At 38.6% G+C, this 17,298-nt stretch overlaps 1 protein-coding gene across 2 annotated transcripts in view; it reads left to right on the plus strand.

Annotated features, from left to right (window-relative positions):
- Window positions 1–17,298, plus strand: part of gnai2b (guanine nucleotide binding protein (G protein), alpha inhibiting activity polypeptide 2b) — a 49,724-nt gene that overhangs the window by 20,873 nt on the left and 11,553 nt on the right. For both annotated transcript variants that reach the window (XM_080301740.1, XM_026167507.2), the window contains 2 exons: window positions 9,701–9,743; window positions 13,307–13,448. In XM_080301740.1, coding sequence (XP_080157866.1) covers window positions 9,701–9,743; window positions 13,307–13,448 — 185 coding nt within the window. The remainder of the gene's footprint in view (window positions 1–9,700; window positions 9,744–13,306; window positions 13,449–17,298) is intronic.

Genomic DNA, 17,298 nt, shown 5'->3' on the forward strand with positions numbered 1-17,298 from the left:
AAATTGTTATTTGTATAGGACTTTTTTAAAACATAGGGACAAAGAACTTTACTGAATACAATAAAATAGAAAATATACAGAAAGAAGAAAACATACACTACAACCACAGTGTACATTTTTTAATGACCTATCAAATGTTAGCTAGTAATACAGGTACTCAATTAAATAGTTTGCCCCTACCATGCAAAATACTGGCCACTGCAATAATTTGCTAGCAAACTAAGGAACTGCAAAGGTTTTCAGTGCAGTGCTTTATATCTGTAACAACCAGCAACCTCCAGCAACTACTCGCCAACCGGTTGCAGAATACATACTTTTCCCTAGGAAATGGCAGTTGCATGGGGCGTCACTGACCAGTCTTTAGGCTTGAGTGAATGATGCTATAGCAATTTGATGTTTCAATGCCAGCAATCACTTGGCAACTGGTCAGAGCGTGCACATTTTCGTTCATGACCATTTTATTCCAGATGGTTGCTGATTGTCCTTTAAGCCTGTGTGACTGGGGCCTTAGCTAAACACTAATTTGCTGAAACAACGCTGGCAGTAGGAAGAAAACAAGTGATTTTTGCTGCTGAGTGCTTTACAGCTCACTCTTACGTGTTTCTCATTCCAACATCACCTTATACCTGAGCTCTGCATTTATCTATGAGTTGGCAGATAACCTGTTATGAATATTCATTACTTTTTTTAAAATCAAGCACTCATGCTAGTTCTCTCATCCCACTATCTTTTCTCCTAACCATTTCCTAGTGTGTTCAGTCCTCTCACACACTTTACTCTGCATTGTCATCCACCTCCTCCACTTCTTGCTCATTTGTCACTCTTGTTCACACTGTCCAACTCTACTCCCAGTACCACCTATCTATCCTGTCTTTGTTAACAGCCTTTTAATTACAGTACTTTTTCTTCCTCCCCATTGTCCTCACTCATTCTGTTTTAAATTCTGTTTTACGTTCTTAATAATGTTTGCTGGATAGAAACGGGTTCACCTCTGCTCAGAATCCCCACACCATACACTTATAAGGTCCTGTGCCAGCCCTTCCAAAGGGACTCTGCGAGTTCTTATCTCCTCCCTGTTGTACGCAGCTATTCTGAGCCAATTTATAATGCAGCTTACCTCAGCCTCAGAATTTTAATTAAAAGATGTGACTCAAATAAAGACCATAAGACGTCAGTTGTGTATTATGATTTTTTTGGTCAGTTTTTTCATATGTTTTAACACCTACGTATGTCAAAAACAACTCCCCTCTCGTTTCTGCATTAGTCTAAGTGCTTCACCAGGCACAATGTAGCCATCCTCTGATAGACATTGAGTCACACCAGTGATTTCTTTTTGCCCGAAGACAAGCAGCATCACTCTGAGCTTCCCACTTTCCCTGACAGATCCAACACTCATTTTCACAAGTCTAAGCAGCAGATAGAAGTCAATAGTAACTGCATGTCAGAGATGGTGCTTTTTATATTTTGAACATTTTTAGTAATTATAAAGTAAAAAAAAAAACCAACTATATAAAACTGTAACTTTATTGAGTAAAAGTTACAGTGTAATAGTAAATAAAAAACAGTGCTGGTTTTTAGTTTTATTTCCCCAACAACTAAAAGCTACTTTCATCTGAAATGTGGGCCTCAGCTTTATAGACAGTGCCTTCAAAAATGTCAGAAACAAACATTTTAAAAAATGTGACATTTAGAGAATAACTGCTCTTCCTCATGGCAAAAATCTTTAGTTGGCCTGTTTGACTAAGAGTCCAAAAGCAAATGGTTTACAGTCATACTAAACAGCAGTAAATTTTTGGCATTCATGCTGTATAAATAATGATAAAAATTGTAGCAATTAATTTGCCGTCAGCTGCCTTATCTTTTAATCAAGCAGTGCTGTAAACACCCTCGAGAAAATGCCAGATGTAGATTGGTATCGTAAAAGCTTTTTGACTGATGACTGACCTTTTCTGCTGTGACATTATGTGTGGATGTTTGTGTGTTTGCCCGGTTCAGAATATCTCATCACACCATGAATGGACACTTTGTGTCATCAGCAGTGGGTGACTGAGGCAACTGCCAAGTTTTTTATAAATGTAAGTGGGTCTGTGAGGGTACTGGATGTGTTGAGAAAAATGGCTGTATTTTTTGTAGCCTGGCTACTTATGATCCTCATGCTACAAATCACGTTGTTACCATTGCTGCATGTTCTGGTACTCACTGAAAAACAACTCTGGAACAGCTATGAATAGTTGAGGTTAAAGAAGCAGAAAGTACGGGGGGCGGGCGATTTTCTTCTAATTGGCAGAAAGTGATTCTGAGCCTATTTGACTGAATGGGCTTTCGCACCTGCTGGCACAAAGCATAGATGGATCTTTGTAATGCTGGTTCACCCTCATTGCTGCACTAGCCCTGAAGCAGTGGATACAAGTCTTTATTTAGAACAGGGATGCCAAATACTCAGTATACATTGTGGACCACATACAGCCAGCTTTCATCTTTAGTGGGTTTAGGTTTATATAGTGCCAAATCACAACTGAGATGTAACCATATGAAAACGTTATAAAGAAAAGCTAATAATGTAATAATAAAAAGATCTGTCAGCATGACACTTTGGGTTCTAGTCATAAGTAATAAATGTGCAAAATTGGAGAAAAGGTTCAGGTAGCTCCCTGACCAGACTCTTGTAATTATAAAACTAAAGATTTTGGTTAATTCACAACAACGTTTTTTTCTTTTTTTTCCCAATTTTATGCCCTCCTTCACATTTTCCAAAGTCATGCTGTGGGCTGGATTGAAGTTGGATAGAGATTTAGAATATTCTTTAGATTTGTCAGTAGCAACAGAATTGACTGCTTTTAGTACCACTATTTGATGTACTCTGCAGGGGCTTGTGTAACTGTTTTAGCTCCATGTGGGAAAGTTGCTGAAATCAATTGTGCAATCAGACATTTTATTGACATATAAAACTGTGTTAATATCCTTCTCAATGGCAATTGATTCATGTAAAGTTGTCAGGCGCAGTGGCCCGTGGACATGGGATGGACTCAAGTGCAGATTCAAAACCGGAGGCCAGGGATGAGGTGTAACGAAAAGAGATTTTATTTTACAATGCTCAGAGGCTAACAGAAAGTGCAGACTAGAATCAATGAACTTAAACTAGATGTCTGAGGCGAGAGAAAAATACTGTGATGATAACTAGATGGCAGGGATAACTGGGTGCAGGTACTGGGCAGGGGAAACTGTGGCGGGCCAGGGCACTGAAACAGAGGACAGAGCAGTCAGGGGAATCCCACAGAGGGTTGCGAGTGAATCTAAGGATAGTACACTGAGCTGTCTTACAAGCTTGCAGGTGGGGGTTGGGTGGAGGGGGGAGGCAGGAGAGGTCCAGGTGGGTGCTGCATGCAATGCAGGGAGGCAGGCAGGAGAGAATGGCAGCTCCAAAACGGAGAGGGATTACCAGAGGTGGGACCAAGTCATTGTTTTGCAAGTCTCAAGTAAGTCTCAAGTCTTTATCCTCAAGTCTCAAGTCAAGTCTCAAGTAATGTCAGGCAAGTCAGAGTCGAGTCTCAAGTCACTGGTGTAAAAGTCCGAGTCAAGTCACAAGTCTGAAACTTTGAATTTCAAGTCCTTTCGAGTCTTTAAAAAAAAACAACGAAAAAATAATGTTGCAGTTATGCTAAATGTAAATATTAGACCATGTAATTTTAAAATCTGTGTTTTTCTCAACACATGACAAAATAGTGAACGTAGAAAATATACACAAATTGTGAAATTGCACCTCTTTAAAATGCAGCTCAATTAAACCTAGCTCCTAGAATAATTTTCACAGTTCTGAGATAAGCTGCATGTTATTCTTGGATGCGGTTGTAGGACCGGCTTTAAAATCGCATGACAAAAATATCATACACATTAAAAAAAACTGCATCACCAACGTAGCCTGGACAACATTTGCTAGTTAGATGAAGTCAGCTATCTCATCGTAGCATATTTATATGCATATTTATAATTATACGCTTCTTGGAGTGAGCGCATATACTCATGAAGTTTAGTAACTTCAGGTCACTGCAACAAGCCCAGGTACAGTTTACCGCCGGATGGGTGCAGGACCTTGAAATGCACCGTGTAGAACGAAAGACCATCGTACGTATCATAAGTTTACCAGTCTCACAAATCGTCTTCATAAATACACATTCGTTAACCGTTTATTAATAGGACCTTTGAGCTCAACGGTAATTAATTAGCAGTGGAAATAATTTCTGGTACGAGTTACAGAAATGTAGCAGTGACAATAATACTGTATGCTGTAATCGTACTGGGCAATTAGTGATACAAAAAACCTGTTTTAAACTGTGAATAAAAGTATATGTTTTTGTCAATGTACCATAATAACAGAGGCGAAACGCAATATTGTGTCAGGACAATTCACTATTTATGCACAATAAACAAAGGAGCATAGCGCAACAATTTCTGTTCAGCGCCAGACTTGCTTGTAACCTATATCACCAATTATGTTATGAAAATGACGTATTAACTACAACAGCAGACTGACCTTTGTGTAAATGCTTGGAGCAGACTAACCTGTGAGCTGGAGTGTTCTGGGACGTTATATTTGATCTTTGAATGGCTGCAATCCAGGCCATCCGTCGCGTCTTTGTTACTTCGGAAACATGGCTTGAACAATTTCTCTTCAACGACGTAATCCGATAACAACCGATCTCTTTACCCGTCGGCTTCCCGTGGCTGTCATGCGACCGGCTATTGCAGTTAATAATACAACAGCTTCTCGACATTTTTGTGTTTCTTTTTATCGCTGTGTGACTGATTTCAATTGAAAGCCTGCGTGCGCTAGTACCGCTTGCCACGAGTTCCCAGAATTCTTTGCGGTTTACCCCTGAATGATGTCACATTTTCAATCTCTATATAATATGCATGTTAAATTTTATATTTGGGGTGAAATATCAAGTCTTTTCAAGTAAACCGGTTCAAGTCCAATTCAAGTCCCAAGTCATTGGTGTAAAAGTCCAAGTCAAGTCACAAGTCTTAGAACATTTTTTCAAGTCAAGTCTAAAGTCATAAAATTAATGACTCGAGTCTGACTCGAGTCCAAGTCATGTGACTCGAGTCCACACCTCTGGGGATTACCGGCGGCAGCAAACTGGTATCCAGGAGAGCTTGGTAGGTGGGTTTCAGAGGCTGACGAGAAAAACAGAGATACGGTCAATACACACGATTAGTCACCAAGGAACGGACGTGAGGCCGAGAACTGACTAAAGTTGGCAGATAATCTGGCGAAGACCAGTTGAGTGCGCCTGTCATAAATACTGCTGGTACGATTGCCATCAGGTGAGGAACAACAAAGACTCCACCCAGTGGGGAGGAGCTGATGCTGTGGAAAACCACCCAGACCACGACAAAAGTAGCTCTTTTTACCCTTGCAAACACTGTTTTGAGTGCCAGTGATGTAAGTTTGGACACACCTTCTCATTTCAATGTTTTTTTTTCTGTATTTTCATGACTATTTACATTGTAGACTCACTGAAGGGATTAAAACTATGAATGAACACATATGGAGTTAGTCTGAAGTATCTCAGAGTCTGAAATATCTCAAAACATGTTTTACATTTTAGATTCTTCAAACTATCCACCCTTTGATCACTGCTTGCACACTCTTGGCATTCCCTCGATGAGCTTCATGACCCATATGGAAAAGAAATAGTAAAAACTTATATGTGATTACTCATGAAAGTGGCCACTTTCTCATTACTTTCATATATTGTTTTAGTAAGTATCCAAAACATACAAGTTTCATTATATAAGTTTTCAAGGGATCTTATATCTGTTTTCACTCTTATATGCATTTCATACAAGTTTCACACCAGACAGATACAAACTTTATAAGATTTATATATATCTTTTCCATATGGGGAGGTTTGTCACCTGAAATGGTTTTTCAACAGTCTTGAAGGAGTTCCCAGAGAATATGAATTCTAACAGTTGTCAAATAGGGCAGTCAGCTGTGTACCAACCTGACTTCTGCACAACACATCTGATGGTCCCAACCCCATTAAGAAGACAAGAAATTCCACAAATGAACCCTTGCTTGTTTGCAGTGCTGTCAGCAAAGCAAAGAGTGGCTACTTTGAGGAATCTAAAATATTAACATATTTAGAGTTACACATTTTTTCTATAATTCCACATATCTTGCTTCATATATTTGATGTCTTCAGTATGTATCTGCAATGTAGAGAGTGGTATATATAAAGAAAAACCATTAAATGAAAAGGTGTGTCCAAAGTTTTCACTGGTCGTGTACATTTACTTAAAAAACAGTTATCAATAAAAAAGTGTCTGTTCCCACCTTAAATGGTTAGTCTACTTTTGCTGTTTTGTGTAGACGCAACGCATGCTAATTAAAAATAATAATTTGAGCTTTTGAAATAAGCATTGTGTAACACTTTTTTTTCACTCCTTAATAAGATTTATGCTACTACCTTATATCTGCGGAGGAAATACAACACTCCATGATCTTAGCAAGGTGCTATCCCTGCAAGAGAGATAAATGAACATATTTAATAATAAAATACTCTACTCAGGAAATATTTAATTAGAACACTTTTGAACCTTTACCAAGATTCAAATATCACACCTTTAATGTGTGCTTTTGAAATCTGTACTTGAAATCTGTATTTGGTATCTGCCTGAAAAATCTTCTGCTGGCTACAGTGCATTTTTATATTTTTCATTATAAAACAAGGAAACACAAATCATTCAGACTGCTTTTCTTTCTAATGGTTCACAATCAATTCCACACTGACGATGGATTAAAAATATTTGTGTTTGTCTTGCACTGTCTATTCCCTTAGGTTGCAGGAATAGTGATATTTTCCTGTAAATACAACATCAGTTCAAAAGTTTTCCCCTGAAGCAGAATAAGAGCAGTCCCCAGTTTTCCTGTAATACCGTGTGCCTGAAGAATTGGGAGGCTCTTTTCTTTTTCTCTGCTGCTCACAAGCGTCCACCTCCCTTTAGGTCTGAAATATTAATGGATGAGTTTTATTCTGGAATCAGAAAGGTGCCCTTCATACACATGTGTGTCCACAGAGAGGTGGATATCACACTTTCTACCACCTACCTTATATTTTTAACCAGGACATTTTTTTATATAAGCACTTGTAAATCAGAGGCTGTATTTATGTTATTTGTTCATGCTTGTGCATCTGAAAGGAAGCTTTAATGTTCCAGATATAAGTAGATGGCAGTTCAAAAGAGGAGATTTGACAAGGCCCTTGCAATAAAACAATGTGTTCTTAAGAGATATGGTGTTGAAAAAAAGAAGCAGCTCCTTACACAGTTTTGTCTTGATTAGAGGTTTCTACAACAAGAAGCGGGCATTAGTAATTCAAAAGAGAAAACTGAGAAGATCATTTTTCATGTTTTAAAAAAAACACACATTCTTTTGTCTGCTGGGTTGTTGCATAAAATATATATATATATATTTTATAAATACACAAATCACCTAGAGATCCATCCAGCTCTCTGACAGCTTGCAGCACAGCAAATGTAACCTAAGACTTGGCTTTTTACACTTCTCCCTTTGCGTTCCCTTCTTTTTCTCAGAAAAGTACTTGATGTGTGCGAAAACGATGTGTGTTGACAGCGTGAACGGGCAACACTGCTTGTCCCAGTTGGTCCGTCAGCCCAAGGCTAAGCTAATGTCTGTTGGCAGGGCTGGGTCAGGTGGCGTGAAGGGACAGTTTATGGTGGCGCAGAAGTGGCAAGAGCTCGTGTCTCCTCATTTCAACATGATAACAATTGTCCGGAAACATTGTATTCATTCATTGTGTTACTCACTGTATTCAGAACTTATGGAAGTAGGTTTACAGGCTATGAAACAAAAGGCAGTAAAGCGCTGACTTGTGAACTGTGTGCGTGATGATTTTGCTTGTGTAAGGAACATACAGTTTTTGCTTGGCTGACTCAGAATTAAGTTTTAAATTCTTAATGGATCTTTAGTTCTTTACTTTTGATCCAGAGGAATAGGAATTTTACTGTCCCGATGGTGTAGCGTTTCTTGCTTTTACAGCAGCGTAACCAAGATGGTGGTTTCAGCACTAAATCCAATGTGTGCCCTGTACTGTGCTCTGCAATGCATTGAATTCTCTTCACTATTTCAAAATCTATTGTTTACGTTTATGCTTGACTAGCTTGTTGTTTTCCTCTTGCTTTTATTAACTTTTCCTGAGGAATTTTGAAATTGCTGTCAGTTGACATTAACTGAAATACTGGAATAGGATCAAACTACAAACAAGCGAACGGAGTGAACATTGCTCCATATCGTCACTCATAATAATAATAATAAAGTAACATGAGAGTTTCCAGTCCAAACCAAAGGGTTTCTAATATAATTTGGCATAAAAGACCATGAAATTCTAATGTTTCATTTGTGCACACAGTTTTCTCTACTCAAGCATGTTGGTGTCACGTAGGCCCTTCCACATCTGTGTGGGCAAATAGAAACTCTAATATAAATGTGACACATTTTATAAATCTCGTGCATCAAAGAACTGGGCTTCTTTAGAACTGGGCTTCTTTATTTCTAAAAACAAAAGGTATGGAGTCCCAGATATTTAACCTCTAGTGGAGGTTGTTCCCTTTGAAGTGGACATTGATCTACTATTGACTTGGTCATCCCTAGGAAAAAACTTTCTAAACACAAGCTAAACAACATATACACTATGTGCACTTCAGTGAGGAGAGGTCAGACCTGCACATAGGAGAAACTGAACAATCATTCCACAAATGCATGACAGAACATAGAGTTACACCTCAACAGGACAACACTCACCTGTACACTCATTCACCTGAAGGACAAAGGTCACTCTTTGGACAGTGAAGACAGATGGTTGCTGTGAACAAACATCATTGAACAGAGGTGGTGGCTTACCACACCATTTGTCAGCCACCTACAATGCAGTCTTTAGGTCCTTAGATCCCGGACACACACACCTTGCCTCAGGTTAGATTGGGGTAGGTCACATGATGGGGCAAAGTCTCACAGTGGTTTCACCCTTTACCCCTGCTGATGGTAATGACCATTGACTTTTTTCACATCTTGGCTTATGTGATGATGCACATTATCAATAGTGGGTCAACGACCACCTCCAAAGGATACTTGGGAGTGTCCACTTTGTTTCTATAACTCAAGAAGCTTCTTGGATGAGCGGTGAAATGTTTTCATAAACTTAAGGAAGTCCAGTTGCCTTCTTTTTCAAGCTCCTAAGACTACCATGAACTGGATGACTAAGAGCCAACACAAACTTCTGCTGTGTAGTTTGTCTAATTAGCCAACTAGCTAAATATGACATCCCTGATAAAATGTTGTGTGCCGCAAAGCCACCTTTAAATGATCTTTTTCTCATCATAATAAGTGGCTTATTGTTGTGAACTATTTAATAGTCAAAAGCCACTTCTTCTGGAGTGAAAAATAAACACTGAAATGAATATGGGAAGTATTCATGCATATCTGTACATCGTGTTCTCACAAACGGAAACATAAATAAACCAGGCAACCCAGAGGATGAATGTGATGTTAGCAGTAGGTCATCACTGTGTGTTGCTCTTATTTTCAAAGCAGGAACAGCCACAACTAAAGTTTAAGTTTATTCTTGTTATGTGCGCAGAGATCCTTTGTAACTCTTTCATGTTAATGTTCCAACAGGTGCTGGGGAGTCTGGAAAGAGCACCATTGTAAAGCAGATGAAGTAAGTTGCAAAAGGAATGTTTATTCCACCTTTTTTAAATTCTGTGTAACACAAAAGCTTTTTCACGTCACTGGAATTTGGTTGGTAATCACAAAACCATTAAAAGCTACAAACTAATATTAGCTCTAATGCTATATGCCCGTTACTCATTTTTTCTATGATCTGTTGGTCAAATAGTTGTTTCCTTGTTTAACAAAAGCAACCAAAGTAGTTCTTATGTCTGTGTGTGGAAGTAAATGTTGCCCTTTAAGATAGTCCATTTAGATTTTTACCCCTCAGCTGTGAAAGGATGTACATATGTATAATGTGGTATATTGCCATCACCATGCCAACAGGTGGGGGACAAGTTTGTGAACGTGATGACTCGAGAACGGAGTGACATTTAAATTGATACCATAGGTGTATCTACTCAAGGTCTCAGAAGAGTTCGAATCTCATAGACCTCGACCTCAAGCATAGAAGTCCGAGGTCAATTGATCTGAAAAGCTTGTGAATACGATAGTTTGAGAATAAGGTGATGTGGGATTTTTAAATTCATACGATAGGTGCCTCTACTAGGAGGCTGAGGGGTACCATTGGCCACTGCCAGTATTTGTAAATGTCTTTTAAAAACCTCACAAATTAAGAAATTTTTTTATAATCACAATAAACTTTAATTATATTGTGTCACTGAGCCTAATAACCACAGTCATATTATAAGTGGTCACACGATGCCGGTTAACACCCCAGGAAGTCAACCCAGATTTTCTGACTTTAGCAATGAGTGTGTTTACATAAGAGGGGGCAGTGCTGACACCAGATGACCCATTTCCAAAAATGGACAGGTCTAGAGCTGCATATTTAAAGAAGAACAAGAGATAATCCTAAATAAATATAATAAATTTAAAATATAATACAAGCTAAAAGCAACACATTTGTTTTAGCTAGAGACTGCAAGAAAATCTGGCAGTTTGAATGTGTAAACTGATATTGCTATCACTGCTTAATTCTTCAGTTACAAAAGTGTGCAGAAGAATACATATAATCGATTTCTGACAGTCTGTTTAATTCTAAGACGCTCATAAAATCCAAGACATTTAGAGAGGTAAGTTATTGGCTTTATTAAAATGTCAGTGCATGAGGATGCCATGTTCTAAGGTTAATAGGCACAACTTTATCCATCATGTTGATATAATATTTCCAACTTACAGTGGGGTGTGCTGCATAGGTTGTTGTAATGGTATGCCTCAATAAGTATTGACTGACTGCCGTAAGGGGAAACCCTGTTAACTTCCGGTCACAGTTCACTGTTCTTATTTTATGTGTTTCGGTCAGAGAACTTGAGCAGTTTACAGTTAAATCGTTTCAGTTTTAGATACAATACAGTGGAGTTATTTCAAGTTGGTTCCCAGGTGATGTTGTGGTCACAGGTGTTTAGAATTTTTTTGTACATGTGAGAACGTATAGGGTTATTGGAAAGTACTTAACACATAGACTTGGCTTCTGAGACCAATAGGAGTCTATGGGAAAATGTCCCTCCATCTTGACCTCTGCAAACACTTTCCTGATAGGTTTCTGGGCTCAGTCTCTCAGTCTTGGGTCATACTGAATAAAAAAGCCTTTTGTAAATCTTGGGAGTCCTGTGTTTCAGAATGGAGGTCCAGTGCGCAAGTAATTTTAAAGCTAGACCCCTCCATGTCATATAGCTATTTTGAAATCAAAATGACGATGGTAAAAACACTCATTTTGAGGCTTCAAAACGAGACTTCATAAACCAGGGGATGATGTCAGGGTAGCTAGGTCCATCTTTTATGCTGTCTATAAAACAAAGGCTTTTCATTTCTTTCTTTTCTTTCTTTCTTTTTGTAAAGCTTGTGCACCAATCAGGATACACAATGACACAGATACTCACACACTAATGGATAAACACAGAGGACACTAAATGCCTTAATTATTCACATTCCTCTGGGCTAACCAGGCATTGAATCCATTTTTTATGAGTTTGGACCAAGAACAGTCTGTTGCTTTTGAAGCTAATTTATAAACTTGTACAGAGGTATCGATTTATCAGCATGAACACAGAAGCAATCATGACTCTGACCTTTTATTTAATGTCATACATGACATTAAATAATGTCATGTATGATGACATTGTGCGGTGTAAACATGTCTTACAGTAAGAAAAGTTAGCTAATTCAACGTTCTTAGAACAGCTCAAAAAGAAGGCAGCTGTTTTCTAAATTATTACTGTTCATTAACATTAACATCGGTAGGCTGTTAAAAGCAGGGGGCAGACCCACTTTAGAATTACTGTGGGGCTGTCTCACTTCGCTCTCTCTGCACTTTGTTCTGCAGCCTGATGAAATCTGGGTGATTGCACCTCATGATGGGCTGCACACTTGTGCATGCACAAACACTTAGTTCCGTCGCAGTCAGGGTAATAATACTGCAAGAGGTAAAGTTAGGATACTGCATCAGCTGAATGCTGCAGTGTTGAGGCAGTCCCACTGTGTGTTAACCCCGTTTGCTACACATCATCCTACACAGCATGCTGACATGATAAATGTTACACTGAGTATTCAGTATGATTTTTTATAGACTAGATAGCAACACAGACAAAACAAAATCAGCTTTTAGCTTCAAAAATATTTTGAGTTTAAACACAGCCAAAACTCTTAATGTAATCATTAATGTGTAACAATGATTGTAAAGAAAATGATTTAAACTATACAGTACAAAGATATTAATGATGTTAATCATTAACTAGCCAGTAACAGAATTTGAGCTAGTCTGATTTTCTGTGTGAAAGAAGCTGTTTAGTTTAGCAGTTTGACTTAAATCTGAGCCTGGCAGCTTAACTATGTAACTGCATTTGGGAATATGTCTTCTTAAAAATAATTCAGTAATAATCAACATGTATGTTTCTTTAAGAGAATTTCAGACAACTTTACATTGATTTATTAAAAGAAATAAGGTCAAACAGGTGACAAATAGGTAATAAAGGCAGTAGGTAATAAATAGGTTATAAATAGGTCAGATTCTGTGCTATTCCTTACTCTGTGTTGCCACCCACATCCATCCATGTCATCTGTACCACTGAGCTCCAGCATGACTTTTTGGGATACCTGCTGACAGTAAGAATTCACAAGTTGCTTCATTTTATATACTTTAAGCTGTTTTTTGCTTTATTTTTATAGCAAGGATGCTGGAGAACACTCCAAATGAGCTTGTAGTGCACATAGTGAAGCATAAGAAGTAGTTTTTGAAGACTTCATTAAAACAATAATTGATTCCCCCTCATGTACATCGAACCAAGTGTTGCTAATCTGTCATCCTGTTCTTATCGGCCATGAACTAATTCCATCCTGATGTGTGTCTGCTGTTAAATGAATTTCACATTCTGTGCAAAAAGCAAAAATGTGTCATTATTTACACTTGAAGTGCACCAGAAGAGTTTTTTAATTGACAGGGTAAACAGTAGAAATGATTTCAGCAAGCATAATTGCATCACACATTTGAGAATACTGTGGGCAATGTTTTAATGTGCACTTAAATAAAACTTGAATGTCTCTTGATATTCTCAGGATCATCCATGAAGATGGCTACTCAGAAGATGAGTGTAAGCAGTACAGAGCAGTGGTTTATAGTAATACCATCCAATCTATAATGGCCATTGTTAAAGCCATGGCCAGTCTGAAGATAGACTACAGCAATCCCACCAGAGTGGTAAGATGCACAAACACTCCCAAACACAATGTATTTTCTAAAGCATGGCGTTTGTGTACAAAATAATCACTCTAAATGCTTTTTTACTTGATCTTTACAAAATGCTTTATCTGTTGGTAAGCATGGGATGTGTAAGAGCAATAAAGACTCAGGAGCAAGATCCAGACCAAAGGCTAAAAACCATTGTTATGTGAGAATGCTGAATTTAATTTGGCCTTACTAACCATTGACTTACCAGGATGTCGCTTGGGGCTAAACAAAACAAAGCCTGCTTTATCAACAGCATCTTGCAACTGTGTATCTGGCACAGTACTTAAGAGTTACATTGTGCTTTCCCAGAATTGAAATCACAAGTTTTCCATTGTTTCCAGTCACTGTGCCCTATTTACTTGGTCCTTTTTCTCAATATAAAGAGGCTAAATAACCCAGTTGCTTACATACATACATATACACGTATGTGTCATTACTAAGACATGTATAACACGGTAAAATAGGATTATTTAAAGGCTACTATGACTCTTTCTTACATGTTTCCTCTTCTTGGCAGTTCTTTTTCAGTCAATACCACTGTCGGGCTGTGCCAGTGTTTTAAACAAACATGGTATCATGTGATTTCCAACATGCATCTGTTCACAGCAGCCTTTTTTTTATCAGCAGTAAGATTTATGTAGTAGGTGTTACACAGAACTGGAGCACAGTATAATCCTTTCCTGATATGTCTTTGCAACCTGCAGGGAAATAGCACTTGTCTTACTGACTCCATCTGGTCCATCTTTGATCTGCTGTCTCCTTAAAGTTGTACTAGACAGAGAGGAGTCTGAAAGTATACCTGCTGCAGGAGCAACAGCAGCCACTGAGAGCTCTGGTGCAGATTGGATTAATTCAGTGCTGCTAGCAGGGCACGTTTGAACAGCACTGCAGAGGCTGGTTTCTGCAGCCTCAGCAGCAACACAAACTAATTTCTTATTTTGAAGAATACCCAACTGTAAAAGGAAGATCTTGTTGCTAACCCATTTGTCTGGAGGTGTTTTGTAACAATTGTTACCCATCATTTATGTTTGCTTTGCATGTTAGTGTTTGCTAAACCTAATCACTCCCAAACTAATGGTTTTATAACTGGCTAGCTAATGAAAACAGGCTTGTCAGTCTTTAAATTACTCCACATATTAAAGATGATTGATTATGCATTTATTTATTTTCTGTCATATATAAAGAGTTACAGTAGCGCATGCTTGTGACAGCTCTAGGTCTTGTGTTTATGTTCTTTGGCAGGCCTGCCTTTTACGTGCTCTATTTCAGATCCTAATCAGGAAATGGCTTGGGAATGATTGGGAACTCTATAGAAACCAGTTTCCTCGCTGGCTGTCTCTTCTTCTGGAAGGCTCTTGCCTTTCAGGTCGCTAACTTGGTTTTCATTTGATTTCGCTTGGGTGTGCTGCAGTAACACCTAGTTTAAGCCATATTTGGTTTTAGGTAAGCACCTGCTTATCAGTTCTCCTTGAACCGCCTTTGTGTTGACTTGTTGTTAAAAAAAATATTGACCCAGGAAAAATTGTTTCTCTGAGGATCTCCATTTCTTGGTATGTTCTAAATGATCTGGACATAACACGTTCATATTAAATGTGTTCAAAATTTCAAACAGTGAGGCAAACGCTTACATCGTTAAAGCTGTTTATTATGTATAAGTGTGTCTCTATAATCAGCTTTATTGAGCTTTACAAGCTCTAGGTCTTTGTTAAGTCATCCAATCCACTACTTCACAGTTCATCATCATTCTCATTTTAGAACGAGGCAGAGTGAAATATTTGAGAGGCAGCCAGAGACGATTTTCGACGTGCAAGTCATGGATCTAAAAATAATTTAATTAGCCATAGCTACAGCTGATAAAATCTGCCAGCAACAGTTGTCATCTGAGTAGAAAAAATTAACAGTTGCTTTCGGGGGGAAAAAAATGTACCTCTGTTTAAAAGTAAGGATTTGCAAAGAATGCCACATTTAAGCTAAGTACTGTGTCACCATACAAGAATTTCAAAGGCTGACACGTAAAAGATATTTAATGATTTCTCTGATGTGCGGATGTGGAAGTTGTCTGTGTAGTTCATCCAACAGCAAATTTAATATCTATGGGATTTTGGACAGAGATGTGATGTGATTGTGAGGGCGAGATGTGCATTTGGATTCAGTTAATTCAGATCTTTAATTAGGTGATTAACGAACTTCATTATTATGACTGCACAATTCGAGCATATCAGAAGTACTTCATGAACACACTAAATAATTAGGTGCAGCTCATACAAACACACACTAAGTTAAACACAACAGGGCATCCGTGAAACTTTTATACTTAAACCTGCAGACAGAAGACAAGAGATGCTGAGTTGCAGTCTCCTGCACCCTGTGAACACTTATCAACTTTCAAACAAGCTGCCGGTGAGGTCTGACAGTGGCCGTGTGTGTATCCTGTAAGTGAAGCTGTAATAGAAGGATTAAGGACTCTGCTGTGGTGACGTTTTTTTTCTCACCCATAGATCTGTCAAATGGCTGGGTGTACGTGATGCTACTCTCGCACTCCCACACATAGCAATTAGTGTGCTAGCCTGCCCATACTTGCGCAGCAGCCCTGTAGAAATTGACACACGCTTATGGCTTTCATACTATTCTTTAATTATGCCCCATATTGGATTTCAGTTGAGCTGATTGTAGCAGCTGATCTGCATGTGATAAGGATCATTAACAGACACATTATGCTGCTGTATAGAAGTAAACATGAAACTCAAGTCAGTGTTTGCAGTTTCATGGTGATTCATTGCAGCTGCAAGTGCAGTCGGAGCCTGCAAATTTGTAAGTGAATGACAAAGAGGAGAAGGATAAGGCGAGTGTGTGTGAGTCTAATATTCTGCAGTCTGCAACTTGTAGCTGTGTTAAAAAGAGCAGAAAGAGTTTTAGTAAATGTGTCACATTCCCAGAGAGCCATCGTAAACATCAATTTCATTGGCAGCATGTGAGCGCATCACTCATAGTGACGCACCACTAAATAAACACATTTCAAAAGAACAGTAATGCTATTGGTCCAGTCAAGACATTGACTGGACCAATAATAAAGGACATACACAAATTCAGTAAGCTGGCCATTTAACCAACGTAAACATCACCATCTAATAGGCACAGACGTACATTCACCGGCTGCTTTGTTAGTACTGGACTCCCTTCTGCCTTCAAATTCGCCTTAATTCTTCACTGCATAGATTTAACAAGGTGGTGAAAACATAACTCTGAGATTTTGGTTATTATTGATGCAATAGCATCCTAGAATTCCTGCAGATTTTAGGCTGCAGATCCATGATGTAAATCTCCCATTCCACAACATCCCAGAGGTGCTCTATTGAACTAATATCTGGTGACTGTGGAGGTCATTTGAACACAGTGAACTCATTGTCAGTTTCAAGAAACTAGGTGTGTTGGAAGCATCCATCAGAAGATGGGCACACTATGTTCATAAATTTGTGGGCAGGGTCAGGAACAGTATTCAGAAATGATGCTCAGTCACTACTAAATAGCCCAAACAATTAAAAAATAAAATAAAAATAACCTTCACGCAATTACACCGCCCTGCAGGATGAATCCAGGCTTTTGTGGTGTTTTCTGTTGTCCAACTTTTGTGAACCGTTGTGAATTTTAGCCTCAGCTTCCTGTTCTTAGCTGACAGGAGGTAGTACCTGGTGTGGTCTTCTGCTGCTCTATCCCATATACTTACAGGTTCAATGTGTTGTGCATTCAGAGATGGTCTTCTGCGTAACGTGGTTGTAGCAAGAGATTTGTTGAAATACTGCTGTCTTCTTCTCAGCTTGAA

This window comes from Astatotilapia calliptera, chromosome 5, assembly GCF_964374335.1.
Source record: "Astatotilapia calliptera chromosome 5, fAstCal68.1, whole genome shotgun sequence".
Classification (NCBI taxonomy): domain Eukaryota; kingdom Metazoa; phylum Chordata; class Actinopteri; order Cichliformes; family Cichlidae; genus Astatotilapia; species Astatotilapia calliptera.